The sequence below is a fragment of the Engraulis encrasicolus genome, chromosome 19 (genome assembly GCF_034702125.1).
Source record: "Engraulis encrasicolus isolate BLACKSEA-1 chromosome 19, IST_EnEncr_1.0, whole genome shotgun sequence".
NCBI classification, from domain to species: domain Eukaryota; kingdom Metazoa; phylum Chordata; class Actinopteri; order Clupeiformes; family Engraulidae; genus Engraulis; species Engraulis encrasicolus.
The window spans coordinates 22,937,116-22,952,555 of record NC_085875.1 but is presented as its reverse complement, the minus strand read 5'-3'; the positions used below and the strand labels follow the sequence as shown (position 1 = coordinate 22,952,555).

Genomic DNA, 15,440 nt, shown 5'->3' with positions numbered 1-15,440 from the left:
CCAATGCCAACAATCTTGCCATGCTCTCTGCTCATAGAACTGGGCTTTCTGGCATGACAGTCAGAGAATATCCTCAACTGTAGTGATGGGTCATACCCTGATATGGTCTTCCCTACGGTAAAGCCCATTGTGCTTCACACGCTCTGAACGTCCCTCATATAATTCCCAACTTACTTAGGCCTATATCATCCATGGTGTCTGATATTATGCTTCACCCATCAGTAGCATCCATTGAGATCACCGTCTCTGTGGGTCTGTTGTGGCTCATCCGGTTGGCATGCCTATGTTGGCTCATAGCAAGTCATCCCAATTCTGGAAGCCATGTGTAGTGAAGAAGAGGAGAGTGGGCTCACACGACTTGGAACCAAGGCCTTATTTGAACCCAAACCCAAAGTACTACCATATGTCATGACTCAAGGGGGCTTGGCTGTTCCACCCTGCTGGTTCCTTGGTCTGTCCTCTGTGTTTCAGGTGCAAGATTGGCAGGTGCGCTGACTGCTGATTGCCACACTATTTCATACACTGACCTTTGTGAGACCTTTGGCTTCATGAGGATCCGTATAAGTGGCACAAGTGTGAATCTTTTATGAAAATAATTGACATAAAAATGAAAAGATAACTGGCTCCCTCAATGATGCTGCACATCATGAAGGTGGTCCTCTTGCCCATTATTTTTTTTTACAGTTGTTCAATGAATTAATTAATAGGATTTTCTTTTACTTTCTGATCAGTCTAGAGAGTTTAGTTGGAGGCAACAGGCCAACTTTTTGCAACTAGCCAATTGCTAGCCGACATGTGCGCACAAGAGTTTACAGTGTGTCACCCCAAAAATTCCAGATGCTCTTTTCTATGAGACGAAAACATTAATGTATTGACAGTTATGTGCCTATCAAAATATTACCAATAGGCGTACAAAATAACACAATAGCTTAATAAACCTGAAAATACCAAATGTTCATATTTTGCTACAATGTTGACCATCTTGGATTTTGCTTCTAAAAATTGGAAACAGATTGTTTTGTTTTCAGAGGGGGTCCTAGAAATATAAAAAACAAATTATCAAAGGGGCCAGCTCAGATTAGGGATGAGACACATTAGCTGGCCATATACACTAGAGAGGTGCGCAATCGTTTTCTAGATGTCATGTTGATTTTTTATAAATTTTAAATGATTTTTGAAAAAAGTTCATGTAATGACTGACCTGAACGGTTCCTGTATACATCAAGAATATTAAAAATACAAGGAAAAAACACTGACTTTAGAGACCTCAAAACACCAAACATGTCATTTTTGCTATATGTTATGTCAGCCATCTTGGATTTTGGTTCTAAAAATCAAGGGGGAAATATAATCAGGTAGTTTTGTATTCAGGGGGTCCAAGAGATGCTAAAAAACACCAATTCAAAAAATGTATATGACATGTCCTTCCATTACATTCAATTGTGTTAGAATCTGACTGCATATCCGCCATCTTGGATTTTGGGCGTTTCCACTTCGGGAAAAAAATGGAAACAGGTGGATTTGAAGACTATGGGGTTTGTAGTTGATAAAAAACACAATTTGGAAAAATCTATATGAAATGTTCCTAAACCTCTTTTTTCTGACATATCCACCTGCACTATTAGTTTTTTCGGTAACACTTTATAATAATGTTCCTTAGTAAAGACTCAGTAAATAATTAACTAATGATGAATAAAACATTAACAAATGTTTTTATTATTAACTAAGCTTTATTAATGTTTTAAAAAATATCTACAAATAATATCTGCAAGATTTTACACACCTTATAACAGAGTATTTTATTCATTTACAAGCAACTTGTAAATGTTTGATAAATGTAAAATATTAACATAGCATTTCCTAGTCATTTACAAGCATTTGTTTACATTTCCTAGTAATTTACAAACGTTTGTTAATGTTTTGTTCATCAATGGTTAATTATTTATTAAGTCTTTATAATGCTTTTTTTGCATCCACTATTCTAAAGTGTTACCGTTTTTTCTAGAATTGATGCTGCCCATTCACAAATGTTACCTTTTTCACAAATATTTACCTCCACCATCAAATTATACATTACAATTTTACATTTACATTTACAAATTGCACATTTCATACATGTGAAGGTGGTTCTCGCCTGAGTAAGGGTTACTCTGATTTGTGACCCCCCTCGCTTGTGTGATCAGGCTCCATGGAAGTCTAGAGATGATTATTGGGCTGTCCGCCTGACAACGCACTTCCACTGAGAGATTTTTCCCTATTGTGGTGGTCTGTATTCGGATGTCTGAATGCATTGATTCCTCTCGTCATATTTAATGGACACCGCAAACAGTGAACAGGGAGCGTTCATCAGCAGTAGTCGCAGTGAACATTCATGGGATTCACACCCAGTCATAGTCACACGTACACTTTCCCGCTTACTCACACATAGACACACACACACACTAAGGGTGGGAGGGGTCATGACCTTACGACCTTCACATGACCTGTGGCCAGTGGGGGCGGATACTTAGGGCCCCCGCTCAACAAAAGGCAGTATAATCCCAAGGGCATCCAGGAGGTCAGGACGCGCTGGGAGGAGTTGAAATGAAGTGAAGAGTAAAGGGGGCCTCTCTCAGCAGCAGTGGGAACCACACAGACGACTGCAGCAGTCTTGGAGTGCATTCCAATGTGCGGACTTCCGTCCTGGTCCTTCCTTGCTCATTTGCCTGCTTGTGACCTCCTGATGACGTCACAGATGACAGAAAATTAATTAAATATCTTGCAAAAGCACAATTCCAATGTCCTTTCCTCATTTGCTATTGGTATGGTGAATGAAAAATTGTTGTGGCTAGGCTGACAGCGGGAAACAGCGGGGCAACATGCGAGGCCACAAGCACAAGTGGAGGACGGAAGTCTGCATATTGGAATGCACACATGGTCTCCTTCTAAACAGCTGCAGCACTTATCACTTGCATATTTTTCCGTCATCTCCAGTATGTTGGCGAATATAAACAGCTTGAGCTGGTGTGAGATTTTGTGTGGATTGTTTGTCCTGCTGTATGTGTTTTCATATTGCTTATCGTGGCTGTCCAGGAGAAACTTTGTACTGTATATGTCCACTATTTTTTTTAAATCTAATATCCATTCTTTATTTGTTACAAAATATACATCGGTGCTACGGGTCAGTCGCCATGAGTATATGCTTGATCAATTATTTAATTGCCAACTTGAATGTTGAAATGTGTGTTCATATAAAATGTTGATTTATAAATTAATAAATAAAAAAATAAAAAGTGGAGATACAAAGGTTCTGCTGGACAGTGGCGTTTGAATGCGTGTTCTTTTAAATGTTATGTGCACTGTACTTGTAGGTGGTTTGATGTCGTGTTTGATTTTTCTTTTGTCTTGTATTTTATGTGGCCATGTGTGGTATTCATGTGTGTGCGTGTGTGTGTGCGTGTGCGTGTGTGTGTGCGTGTGTGCGTGTGCGTGTGTGTGTGTGTGTGTGTGTGTGTGTGTGCGTGTGCGTGTGTGTGTGCGTGTGTGCGTGTGCGTGTGCGTGCGTGCGCGCGCGTTTGCGTGTGTGTGTGTGCGCGCGTGTGTGTAGGCGGCCCAGAAAGAGCTGGAGCGCCACAGGAAGTTGGAGCTGGAGCGAAGGCGTAAGCAGGAACTACAGAGCAGGAAGAGCGATGAGCAGGAGGACGTCATTCGCCTGCGCGCCAAGAAGAGGAGCTTGGAGATGGAACTGGAGGCAGTGGTGAGGGGAGCACACACACACACACACACACACACACACACACACACACACACACACACACACACACACACACACACACACACACACACACACACACACCAAGAACAGGGCCTTGGATATGGAACTGGAGGCAGTAGTAAGGTGCACACACACACATGCACGCACACACACCAAGAAAAGAAAACCGCACACATGCACACACACACCTGTATGTCTACCTATTATTCAACACATTCAACCTGTGTGTGTGCAGCATGGCTCTGACCCTCTGTTCCCCCCCTTGGTGCACAGGGTAACAAGCACAAGCAGATCTCTGATCGGCTGCTAGACGCCCAGGGCAGGAAGGCCAGCCACAGGGCCGAGCTGGAGAGCGTTAACCAACGCAGGGACGGACGCATCAGCGACCTCAACAGCCTGCAGATGCAGGTGGAGGTAAGAAGGCCCCAAAGCACACAGGTCACAGGCTGGGCAAGCCGTGGCTTAATGGTTAGAGGGAGAGGGTTGCAGGTTCGAATCCCATCCTTACCTCTCCCTACACCTCAGTCCATGCCTTAAGTGCCGTTGAGCAAGGCACCTAACCTCACATTGCTCCAGGGACTTTAGCAAATACCCTGTAAATCACTAAGGTGCTGTTTCCACGTAGCAGGATATTTTTTTAGCAGGGTATTTTTTTCTCCTGCTAGGTGGAAACGCAACATGTGGATAAAAAAAATCCTCCATTGTAACAAATGCGTTTCAGACCCCTAAACAGGATATTTTTTTCTCCTGCTATTTTTTTCTCCTGCACCTGGATTTTTAAATATCTGCTACGTGGAAACGGAAGGCCAAAACCAATGCAAAACCAATACAAGCAGGAGAAAAAAATATCCACATATAAAAATATCCAGCTACGTGGAAACGGCACCTGAGTCAGATAAAAGCATCAGCTAAGCGTAATGTTATACAGTATAATGTAAAGTAATGTAATGGAAGGGTCATTCTTATTAACAAGTGAAGTCCTGTTTTGGCTGTACTGACTCTGAGTTTGAATATAGTGGTGTTGTAAAACCAAATCAGGTGGGACAGTGGAATTTGCCCTTTGGACATTTTGTGTTGAACGTCAGAAGAAATGGACGGATGTCCATTTTGCTGTGATTAATTTTGACGGCTTTTATTTCATCACCCGTCCTCAACTCAAAATGTCACGTTAACATCTGCTGTAATTGAGTGGCTACGAGGTTGTGCTAAAATGTAATTATATTACATTACATGAGACTTAGCTGACACTCTTGTCCAAATGACTTGCAGTTATTATTCTCTCAGAGTATTGGTTACTGTCTCTGGAGCAATGTGGGGTTAGGTGCCTTGCTCAAGGGTGCATCAGCTATGGATGGTGGTGTAGGGAGAGGTCAGGTGGGATTCGAACCCACAAACCCTGAGATTGAAAGACCAACTCCCTAACTACTAGGCCACTGCTGTCCGAAGGTCATGTGTATTTGTCATAGTGTCTGATTTTTCAGTATTGTTATTCTTAGTGTTTTTGGTGTTCATCTCCTCTCTCAGGACTTCCAGAGGAAGCTGGCCCAGCTGGCACCAGAACAGCAGAAACTCAACGACAAGCTGCGCGTGGTCAGGCTCAACAACATGCCGGGTAAGTGAGACAGAACACACAATACTCAATAATTAGTTCTTGTATATCAGTATGTTGTCAATAGAGGGAAATTGAAATGAGTAGTACAGCCCTACAACATGCTGGGTATCAGAGAGATATTAAAAAACGCTCAGTAGTCTACACCGCTCAGGTAAAAATAGAAACGGAAATGCTGCAAGGATCCAAGTCCCCCTAAAGCACAGGTGCTGTAACAGTCGTTGTGGGTAGCAATCATCAAAAAAGGAAGAGGAAGCTGAGGCACTCCGGTTTCATTATTTTTACTTTTTTAAGGCAAGAAAAAGACTGACCGACGTGTTTCAACCTTAACAATCTTCGTCAGGTTCCTTCGTTGTTGCCATAAACAAGTAAAAATAATGGAACTGTAGTCCCACATTTAATTGTTAATCGCCTGTGAGTTACGTATGTGTTCTTGTATCATACGGAAAATAATATGAATTACAACAATTGATTGATTGATTGATTCACTCGTTCAATCATTCACTAATTCATTCACTGCTTCATTCATTTGTTTACTTTGTTCATCCACTTATTCACAAGCCAAATAGTTAACATAAGCCGAGAGAAGGTCAGTTGAGCTCAGGCCTTGTGTATCATGAGGTCATGTGACCCGTGTGAAAACGTGCCTTTGTGCAGCTGCCACCATGACAACACTGCACAACGGCATCACACACATACACACAGACACATACACACAGACACACACACACACACACACACACACACGCACACACACACACACGCACACACACGGCCTATGCACACAGAGTAACACTATGTTTGCCTTTGTGCAGCTGCTATCGTACAATGACCACTCTGCAGAATCACACACACACGCAAACAAACACACAAACACACTCAGATGATCACTGATTAAGTGCGTCTTTGTGCGTACAGCTGCTACAATGTCGACCCTGCAGACCAGCGTGAGTGAGAAGGACGTTGTGTGTCGACGTCTGAAGGAGCAGCTTGATGCTTTGGAGAAGGAGACCGCCACCAAGCTGGCCGACATGGACCAGTACAAGAAAGACATCATGGTGAGCAGCATGGCCACATGCAGCATTATTGTCATCATTACTGTTGCATTTTAAACATTGTCGTTACTGTCACAATTAGTCATCAGAGTCTTGGCTTTTTATATTAGTCAAATATGGTGTAGCCGATACATTAAAGCTATTTTAACCAAGCTGTCCGACATGGACCAGTACAAGAAGGATATAATGGTGAGCACATACAGCATCATCATCATCATCATCATTATCTGCATCATCATCATCATCATCATCATCATCATCATCATCATCATCACCAAGCATGATGTAGCCAATACATTCAATCTATTTTTTAACTAGGGCTGGGTATCACAGCCACGTTCCTGGGTCGATTCAAACATCATAATAGCCAGCCAATACATTAAATCTATTAAATCATCGACCAGTACAACAAGAAGGACATCATGCGGCCATACTTGGCCATACTCACCACCATAGCCATGGTCACAATCATGTCAGAGAGGTGGTGTCAATTTGAACCCAAGTGATACATTCATGTTATTTTAACCAAGCTGGCTGACATGGACCAGTATAAGGACATCTGAGCTTTGGCCAGATAAATAATAGTCATTGTCACAATCATATCAGAGAGGTTTAGAGTCATCAGTTATTGAACCTGGCGAAGTCCATACTATGGCCGAATCATTTTTGTTGTTGTTGTTTTTTTTAATTAGTCAAATATTGTGTAGCCGATAGATACATTAAAGCTATAGCCAGGAATAAATGGGAAAAAACACGCACAACCACGTAAAATATTTAGGTTGTAAAGAGTAAGACATTATCTCAGAGAGCATATCACACTTGCACCCTGTGCCTCACTAATGTGTGTGAAGTGCAATAGTTATCTGTGCACTGCAGTGCTGCATTGAATTGCGTTGTGTTAAATTGCTGTGTCTACAGAGCTGATATGAGTGCTGTATACTGCATTAAGTTGGTTTGGCTTAACTTTCTGTGTACTGATGCGTTGCCGCTCTCCTGTCGCCCTGTCCTGTCTCCCTGGCCGCCTGATGTACGTGCGTCCCATGTGGCTCTCTATAGCGCTGTGTCCCCTTTCTGTCCCCTCTGTCTCTCCCCTCCTCCCCTCCCGTCCTGGCCTGGGTGGCTCCTGGAGCAGCGTAGTGCGGACCCTGATAGCAGCACCTCATCTTCCTCCTCTTCCTCCTGCTCCTCCTCTGCTCCTCTCCAGGGGGCTCTGGCTCTGCTCGCCTGCCTTAGCGCACTCTTCCTACTGCTCAAGGTGGTCATCTTAGACCTCCATAGCCTTTCCTGTATGCGTGCGTGCGTGCGTGCGTGCGTGCGTGCGTGCGTGCGTGCGTGCGTGCGTGCGTGCGTGCGTGCGTGCGTGCGTGCGTGTCTTTCCTGTCTGTCTGCCTGCCTGCCTGTTTGCTTGCCTGGATGTCCGCCTGTCTGTCTGTGTTTCTCCACTTGGTCTCCCAACCATGAGCCACCCTTCTTCTTGCTGAAGGTGGTAGTCACCTGACCTACCTCATACCTTATCATGGTGCTGTCATACAGTGCCCTCCAAAAGCCTTGGAACAGGAAAACAAATTCTCTTTTTTTCACTGTCCACTGAAGACATTTGGATTTGAGACGAAAAGATGAGTAGGAAACAAAAGTTCAGAATATCAGCTTTTATCTCCTGATACTTTTGTTTCATATCAGTCTCTTCGTATCAAATCCAAATGTCTTTGTTGGCCAACAAAAGCAAGACAATTCGGTTTGCTGTTTCAAAATTTTGGATGAGACTGTCTCTGTCTGTTTTTCTGTTTCATCAGTCTATCTTTTCTTTTCTTTAAAATGCTTCACGCTTTTCTCATGATCCATTCTGCATCCAATGCTTTGCTATTATCCTTTAATGTAAGTCATGTATTACTTTCTGGTGAACATTTGTGTTTTGGAGTTGGTTCATTTTGGTTTTTTTGAGGTCGTTCAGAGCTTCATGGTGGATGAGATGCAGCATCCGTCATTGAAAATGTCTCTCCATTCTCACACGTCAAGGAAGTCATCCGCATGGTTTTGTTTGACTCTTGTCATAGTGATGGCAGCAGAATCCAGGAATGTTGACAGATGTGTGTTCTGGTGTCATGTGACAGGAACTGAGGGAGAGTCAGAGGAAACAGCAAGCCGCACTGGACAAACTGCGCAGCATCAAGGAAGACAAACTACGGGATCTGAAGAAGCACAAGAAGGATGAGCTGGAGAAGAAGAGGAAAGAGGAGGATGACGAGAGGAGGTGAGATGAAACCGATGCTAAGAAGAGCGTAGAGACGAGAAGAAATAAAGACATAAGATCAGAAGAAGAGGAGAGTTGAGGATGCAAGATGCTAAAGACGCTAAGAGAGGAGGGGAGAGTGAATAGACATGAGAAGAGTAGGGAGGGGAGATGAGATGATGCAGATGCTAAGAAAGGATAAGAGAAACCATGAGGGAGATGGAAGAAAGAAAGTACAAGAAGGAAATTACAGTAGGAAAGGAGACAAGAGCTGAGAGAAGGGATGGACACTATTAGAGATGAGGAAACGGATCTGAGGAAATGTGAAGTGAAGAAACGAAAGATTTGATAAAAAAAGAGGAGAGAGACATGAGAAGGTCAATGAGCATAGAAAATGCAATGATGAAGATGGTGTCTAAGCATTGAAGTTCCCATCATGGATCAGTAAAAATATTCTGCTGGCAGAAAATCACTTTTGATGTTTGGGGTTTTGTAATCAAAGTAATTACTTAAGCTAGATGAATTAGCTTTTCTGCTGTTATGTGGTATTGAGCCCGTCAGCAAAGCAACAATGTTGCTGGCCTGTGCTTTTTCTCCGTGTGAATACAATAAGTTGGCACAGTGTCAGTTCTCAAGAGCACTTGTTTAACTCAGTGGCCAACCTGCCTTGAAATGGGCAAACTCACTCCAGTGCCAACACATCAATCACTTTGTCAATGAAAATAAACACTTGCTGTGTCTGACTCGACTTTTCGTTTGCGTTTCGTTTCGTTCGTGTGCGTGTGTGTGTGTGTGTGTGTGTGTGTGTGTGTGTGTGTGTGTGTGTGTGTGTGTGTGTGCGTGTGCGTGTGCGTGTGCGTGTGCGTGTGCGTGTGTGTGTGTGTGTCTGTGTGTCTGTCACAGGCGTGTGCAGGAGGAGCGGGAGAGGGAGCGGCAGGAGAAGCTGAAGAGGGAGGAGGAGGAGAGGCAGAGGAGGCTCCGCGACGAGAGAGAGCGAGCGGAGAGGGAGCGCCGGGAGAAGGAGGAAGAGGAGGAGAGGAGGAGGAAGAAAGAGCAGGAGGAGCAGGAGAGGAGGGAGCAGGAGCGCAGGCGGGAAGAGGAGAGGAGGAAACGGGAGGAAGAGGAGAGGAAGCAGATAGAGGAGGAGAGGAAGCTCGCCGCTGAGGAGCGAAAGAAAAGAGAGGAGGAACGGAGGAAAGCAGAGGAGGAGCGGAAACGCCTGGAGGAGGAGAGGAGGAAGCTGGAGGAGGAACGCAAGAAACTGGAGGAGGAGAGGAAGAGGAAAGCAGAGGAGGACCGGAGACGCGTGTTAGAGGAGGAGAGGAAGAGAAAGGAGGAGGAGAGGAGGCAAGAGGACGAGCGCAGGAGAGAGGAGCAGAAGAGAGCAGAGGAAGAGAGGAGGAGGAAAGAGGAGGAGAGGAGGATGGAAGAGGAGAGGCGTAGAGAAAAGGAGGAGGATGACCGAAGAAAGCATAGAGCGCAGGAGGCCGCCAAGAGAGACCTGGACGAGAGGAGGAGGCAGGAGGAGGAGAGCAGGAGAGCGGAGGAGAAGAAGAGGGCGGAGGAGGAGAGGAGAGCGCAGGAGCGTAAACGGCAAGAGGAGGAGAGGAAGAGGAAGCAGCAACAGGAGGAAGAGGCCACGGCCGCCAGGAAGAGAGAAGAGGCTGCCAGGCAACAACAACAACAAAAGCAACAGCAGCAGCAGCAACAAGCCCAGCAGAATAACACACGGCCCACAGACATCCAGGAGAAACTCACAGCACTACTCAGGGGCCTGGAGGAGAGGAAAGGTACACACACACACACACTCAAACACACCTAGTTTATAGTTTACAGCTGCTTAATGTAATGTCATGTAATAAACATGCATACTAATAGACTAATAGAACAGCATTTGCTTGTACCTGTCTGCTAGTTTAAGCCATTGATGCTGGATGTTGCGTATATGCAGCATTAACCCAGGCGCCTGGACCTGCATGGACATGCATTCAGGCTCATGATATTATAGCTTTTATTCAATGTTTGGGTATTTTAGAGCAGAATGAACGCATCCTAATGCAAAATGAGGGTCTTAGCTTTTCAATGCAACTTATTACATGTTTTTATGTGCTTCGGATGCTGAGATATTTAGGTGTTTGTAGGAGCACCTTGAGTGCACCTTTTCCCAAAAAAGGGCTTAGGCATTTAGCAGGCGTTTTTTTTTTTAAGGTTCTTTAGGCTTAAATGGTTAAAAAACACTCAGTTTTGATTTTAGCCAAGAAGATGCTTCCACGTATCAGTATGATAGAAGAGTAGAACTGGGTCAGAGCAGAGGCAGTGTCCTGAGAGTCCTGATGGGCTGTGGTCATTAAGTGGTGTATAGATCTATGGCATAGATGGTATGGCTATGGCAGTGTAATCCATTAGATCTGTGGAGATGGATGGCAAGTCAGTATGTGTTAAGTGTAAGTCTGTAGAAAAGATGGATGGCTATGTCAGTGTAATTCATTACACGGCTCTTCAGAGCACTAAAGTTCCACTGAAGCTAATGGGCTTCCTGAATGGCGTAGTGGGTGGAGGTTTGACATTGCTGTACAACAGGGACAGAGTAGCAAAAGGTTCCACCTTGAAACCACTTTGTAATGTTCTTTCTTTGTCCATTGTCCTGTTTTTAAAATAAATATATCACTAGCCATTTGGAATATATCGATTTTAATGCATGCTTTGCAACAAATTAGAAAGCAGCATAATATTCCAAGTTTGTGTATGGGTGTCCAGTGTTGTTTTGTGTTTGTATGTGTATATGTATGTGTGTGTGTGTAAGTGCTGTGTTGTGTGTATGTGTATGTGTAAGGGTACCCAGTGTTGTGTTGTGTGTATGTGTATGTGTAAGGGTACCCAGTGTTGTGTTGTGTATTATGCATATGGGTATTAAGTGTTGTGTTCTGTGTCTCTTGTCAGGTGGGCGTCAGCCCCAGGCCACTGAGCACAGGAAGTCTGCAGCGCTGACCACCTTCAAGGCCCTCTACCCATTCGCAGCACGCAACGACGAGGAGCTCTCCTTCGAGGCCGATGACCTCATCGAGGTGAGGCGACCAAACACAGGAACACTCAGAGCACTGATATGCTGAGCTTACAAAGACGTAACTCTAACTAAAGCAGATTCAAAGTCACCTTTCAGTTAAGGTAAAGGCAAATGTGAACAGTCAGTGGAGAGCAGAGCAATGTGGGGTTTATATGTGTGTGTTTGTGTGTGTGTGTGTGTGTGTGTGTGTGTGTGTGTGTGTGTGTGTGTGTGTGTGTGTGTGTGTGTGTGTGTGTGTGTGTGTGTGTGTGTGTGTGTGTGTGTGTGTGTGTGTGTGTGTGTGTGTGTGTGTGTGTGTGTGTGTGTGTGTGTGTGCGTGCGCGCGTGCATACATTTTTGTGTGTATGTCTTTGCCTGCTTGTACGTGCATGTGTGCGTGCATTGGTGCGTGTGTCCGTGTGCATGTGTGTATTTAACTGCGTGTGCGTGTGTGTGCGTGCGTGTGTGCTCGTGTCACACCCCAGGTGGACGAGAGTGTTGACCGTGAGCCGGGCTGGCTGTATGGGAGTCGGCAGGGGAAGATGGGCTGGTTCCCAGAGAGCTACGTGGAGAAGCAGACCAAGCCAGACCAAGCACCCAAGACACCCCTCAAACCTAAGCCCTCCAACTCCATCTCTAGGTAACACTAGCACACAGGCAGAGACATGGATGGACACACACACACATACACACACACACACACACACACACACACACACACACACACACACACACACACACACACACACACACACACACACACACACACACACACACACACGCATAATGTAACACGCATGTTAATTAATCACTTTGTTTTTGGTTTATTATGCTGCCATATCTGTTGGCACTGCCCAAACATTCCTTGGGTAATTGTTTTTACTATTACTATTATTTACTATATGTATTTCCAATTGCTTTTGTACAGACCCTTGTAATGCATATACTCCCCTTCCCTTGCTCCAGTAACCGAATAGAACACTTTGACCCTTTGATACCCTTATACTATACAGTATTTGCACCTCCGTGGTTTTTCTGTCTAGTTTTGATATACTTGGAGTTGTATAATGACAATTAAAAAATGTGGTGACCTATGACCTGGAGGCTAACCCTCCCCTATTGTGTTCCTGTGTGCAGTAAACCCAGTGAGAGCTCTGCCTTCACCCCTACCCAGGCACCCAACTCTGCCTCCTCAGACAGCAGCCAGGTAGGACCTCTTCCTTCCAGGAAGTATCTCATCTGTCTTACCATGCAAACACACCAAAGAGACAAAAACTACAAAGAGTTGCTGGACTGGTTTCATAGCAAGAGTGACATGGCCGATAAAAGGGTATAGGGCGACAGGACAGGGTATGCTCGTTTAAAGCAGAATGCAGGCATTCCGACATTCCATTTGGCCGCAGTGGCTGTCACTGAACCGCATCATAGATAATTTCCATAAGATCCGCTGAAGTGCAACTAGAACCTGTCGCTTCTGTCGCTCAAATCGCCTCTTGTAGCCGAAACCACTTTTGTCTCTTTCGTTGCCAGCTCCTCTATAATGTAAATTACCCAACATGGTCTGCCCACTCCGTCTACGGTATCTATCTGTTTCAAAGTTGGTTAGACAACAAATGCAGTTTTTCAAAAAGATCACATTTGTATTTTACATTTCTGTCCAAGATAAAACTGACTACCCTGAAAACTACCCAATTCTGCAACAAGAACAGAGATAAGGAAGTCTGAAGAAATGACTTGCACCTTTTTGTCACTAGGTTTCATCTACTTTACTAGACTATGATGATTAGGGAATTGGATCTATACACAGACTCTCACACCATTCTGCCTCATCATCAAGAAACACAGATGTTGGATCAAAGGCAATTATGAGATAAGACAAAAGAAGCAAGTCTGCAAGTCTGTATTTCCCCTAAATTGTTTTTTAATGAGTTTTTGGCCAAGCACTTTGAAGAAATCTAACTACAACTTGGAGATGCGGTGTTGTTGACTTTTTACTTAGGTGTCCTCTGTGGGTATATTCTAGTAACAACCTTGCCACAACCACACTCATCTGAGTCACAGCCCCTTGCACTAGATGGCATTTAAGACCAAACAGATAGTGCTCTTGGAAAGTGACATGCCACCTGCACACAGTATAATGTATGCAGTCCAAGAACCGAGACAATTTGGACCAGGACTTAACTCCTCTGTGTGTGTGTGTGTGTGTGTGTGTGTGTGTTTGTGTGTGCGTGTGCGTGCGTGTGCGTGCGTGTGCGTGCGTGCGTGCGCGTGTGTGCGCGTGTGTGCGCGTGTGTGCGCGTGTGCGCGCGTGTGCGCGCGTGTGCGCGCGTGTGCGCGCGTGTGCGCGCGTGTGCGCGCGTGCGCGCGTGTGCGCGCGTGTGCGCGCGTGTGCGCGCGTGCGCGCGTGCGTGTGCGTGTGCGTGTGTGTGTGTGTGTGTGCGCGTGTGTGCGCGTGTGTGCGCGTGTGCGCGTGTGCGCGCGTGTGCGCGTGTGCGCGCGCGTGCGCGTGTGTGTGTGTGTCTCTCTCTCACACTCTCTCTCTCTCTCTCTCTCTCTCTCTCTCTCTCTCTCTCTCTCTCTCTCTCTCTCTCTCTCTCTCTCTCTCTCTCTCTCTCTCTGGACCCCTATTCATTATTTTTCCGATCTGAGATCCCATGGGGTCTTCTGCAAAGGCTTTGGAATTATGCAGTCCATATACACATCTCCTGATCCAATCTATAGTACCCGCCCACCACCTCGACTCTCTGACCCTCCTGACGAAAACCAGCTCAGAAAAGCTCATTAAAAGTATACTGAAGGGACCTGTGCTGTGCAGACTTTTAATGGCTTTCCAACCTCCTGTCTGCTCTGTACACATCTCCTCAAACAAAGAAGTACACAACAAAGACATGAACAAAGTGACTCAGAGCCATTTACTATCTCAAAGGTTAGCATGTATAGCTGTGCCTAGTCATTTGAAGGTGGTTACACAAGGGTGATATGACACCTAGCCTGGGTCCACCTGTACCTATACCTTTGACACTGCACCAAAAGTGGCAACCGAAGTCAGTCTAGCCAAGCTGGTTATCTCCTCCTTATAGCACTGTACTGTAATATAAGGTGTGTGGTATCCCCTTAGGTGATGAATCTTAATTTCCTCCGTGACTAATAAGTGCTACTCTACTGTACACTACTCTACTCTAATAACCTGCAGGGCATGCCCAGGCTCTGTGCTTCATAATAGGCTGCCCTATGGTAATAGCACATGTAATAACAGAGGTAGTTGATGAGAAAGAGGCTGTTCATAGGTAGATTCTTCTAGAATCAATAAGGCCACCATATTGAGGATCTTTGGTAATAGGGCGACTGCACTATAAGATGTGTGTTCCACATACAGTAGGGGTGACCCAGCAGACCTAGGCTCTGTGCTCTCTAATAGTGAATCACAGGCTACCCTAAAGCAATTTGTTACGACCTGGCACATTAGGGGACGCAACATAAATGGGGCATGACAACAACAATACCACTCAATGAAAATGTACTTACTAAAATACAAACAACAGTGGTGTTTGATGGGTGTAAGTTCATGGTGGATGCAATATCTGCAGTCAGTATCTTCGCTTGTGACAAGAAACACCCAGTTCTACCATCTACTACACACAAGGGGTCGTCACAAATTGGACAATAATATGAAGTTTGCGTTGTGTCTTTAAGGTGGTGAACCTTCAGGCGCAGGCCCTGTGCTCGTGGACGGCCAAGACGGACAACCA

At 45.1% G+C, this 15,440-nt stretch overlaps 1 protein-coding gene across 3 annotated transcripts in view; it reads left to right on the top strand.

Annotated features, from left to right (window-relative positions):
• Positions 1–15,440, top strand: part of itsn2b (intersectin 2b) — a 79,723-nt gene that overhangs the window by 35,278 nt on the left and 29,005 nt on the right. For all 3 annotated transcript variants that reach the window (XM_063183832.1, XM_063183833.1, XM_063183834.1), the window contains 10 exons: positions 3,587–3,736; positions 4,028–4,168; positions 5,279–5,366; positions 6,282–6,421; positions 8,530–8,669; positions 9,552–10,438; positions 11,589–11,713; positions 12,177–12,331; positions 12,829–12,898; positions 15,385–15,440. The exon at positions 15,385–15,440 is cut by the window's right edge and continues 138 nt beyond it. In XM_063183832.1, the coding sequence (XP_063039902.1) occupies positions 3,587–3,736; positions 4,028–4,168; positions 5,279–5,366; positions 6,282–6,421; positions 8,530–8,669; positions 9,552–10,438; positions 11,589–11,713; positions 12,177–12,331; positions 12,829–12,898; positions 15,385–15,440 (1,952 nt within the window). The remainder of the gene's footprint in view (positions 1–3,586; positions 3,737–4,027; positions 4,169–5,278; positions 5,367–6,281; positions 6,422–8,529; positions 8,670–9,551; positions 10,439–11,588; positions 11,714–12,176; positions 12,332–12,828; positions 12,899–15,384) is intronic.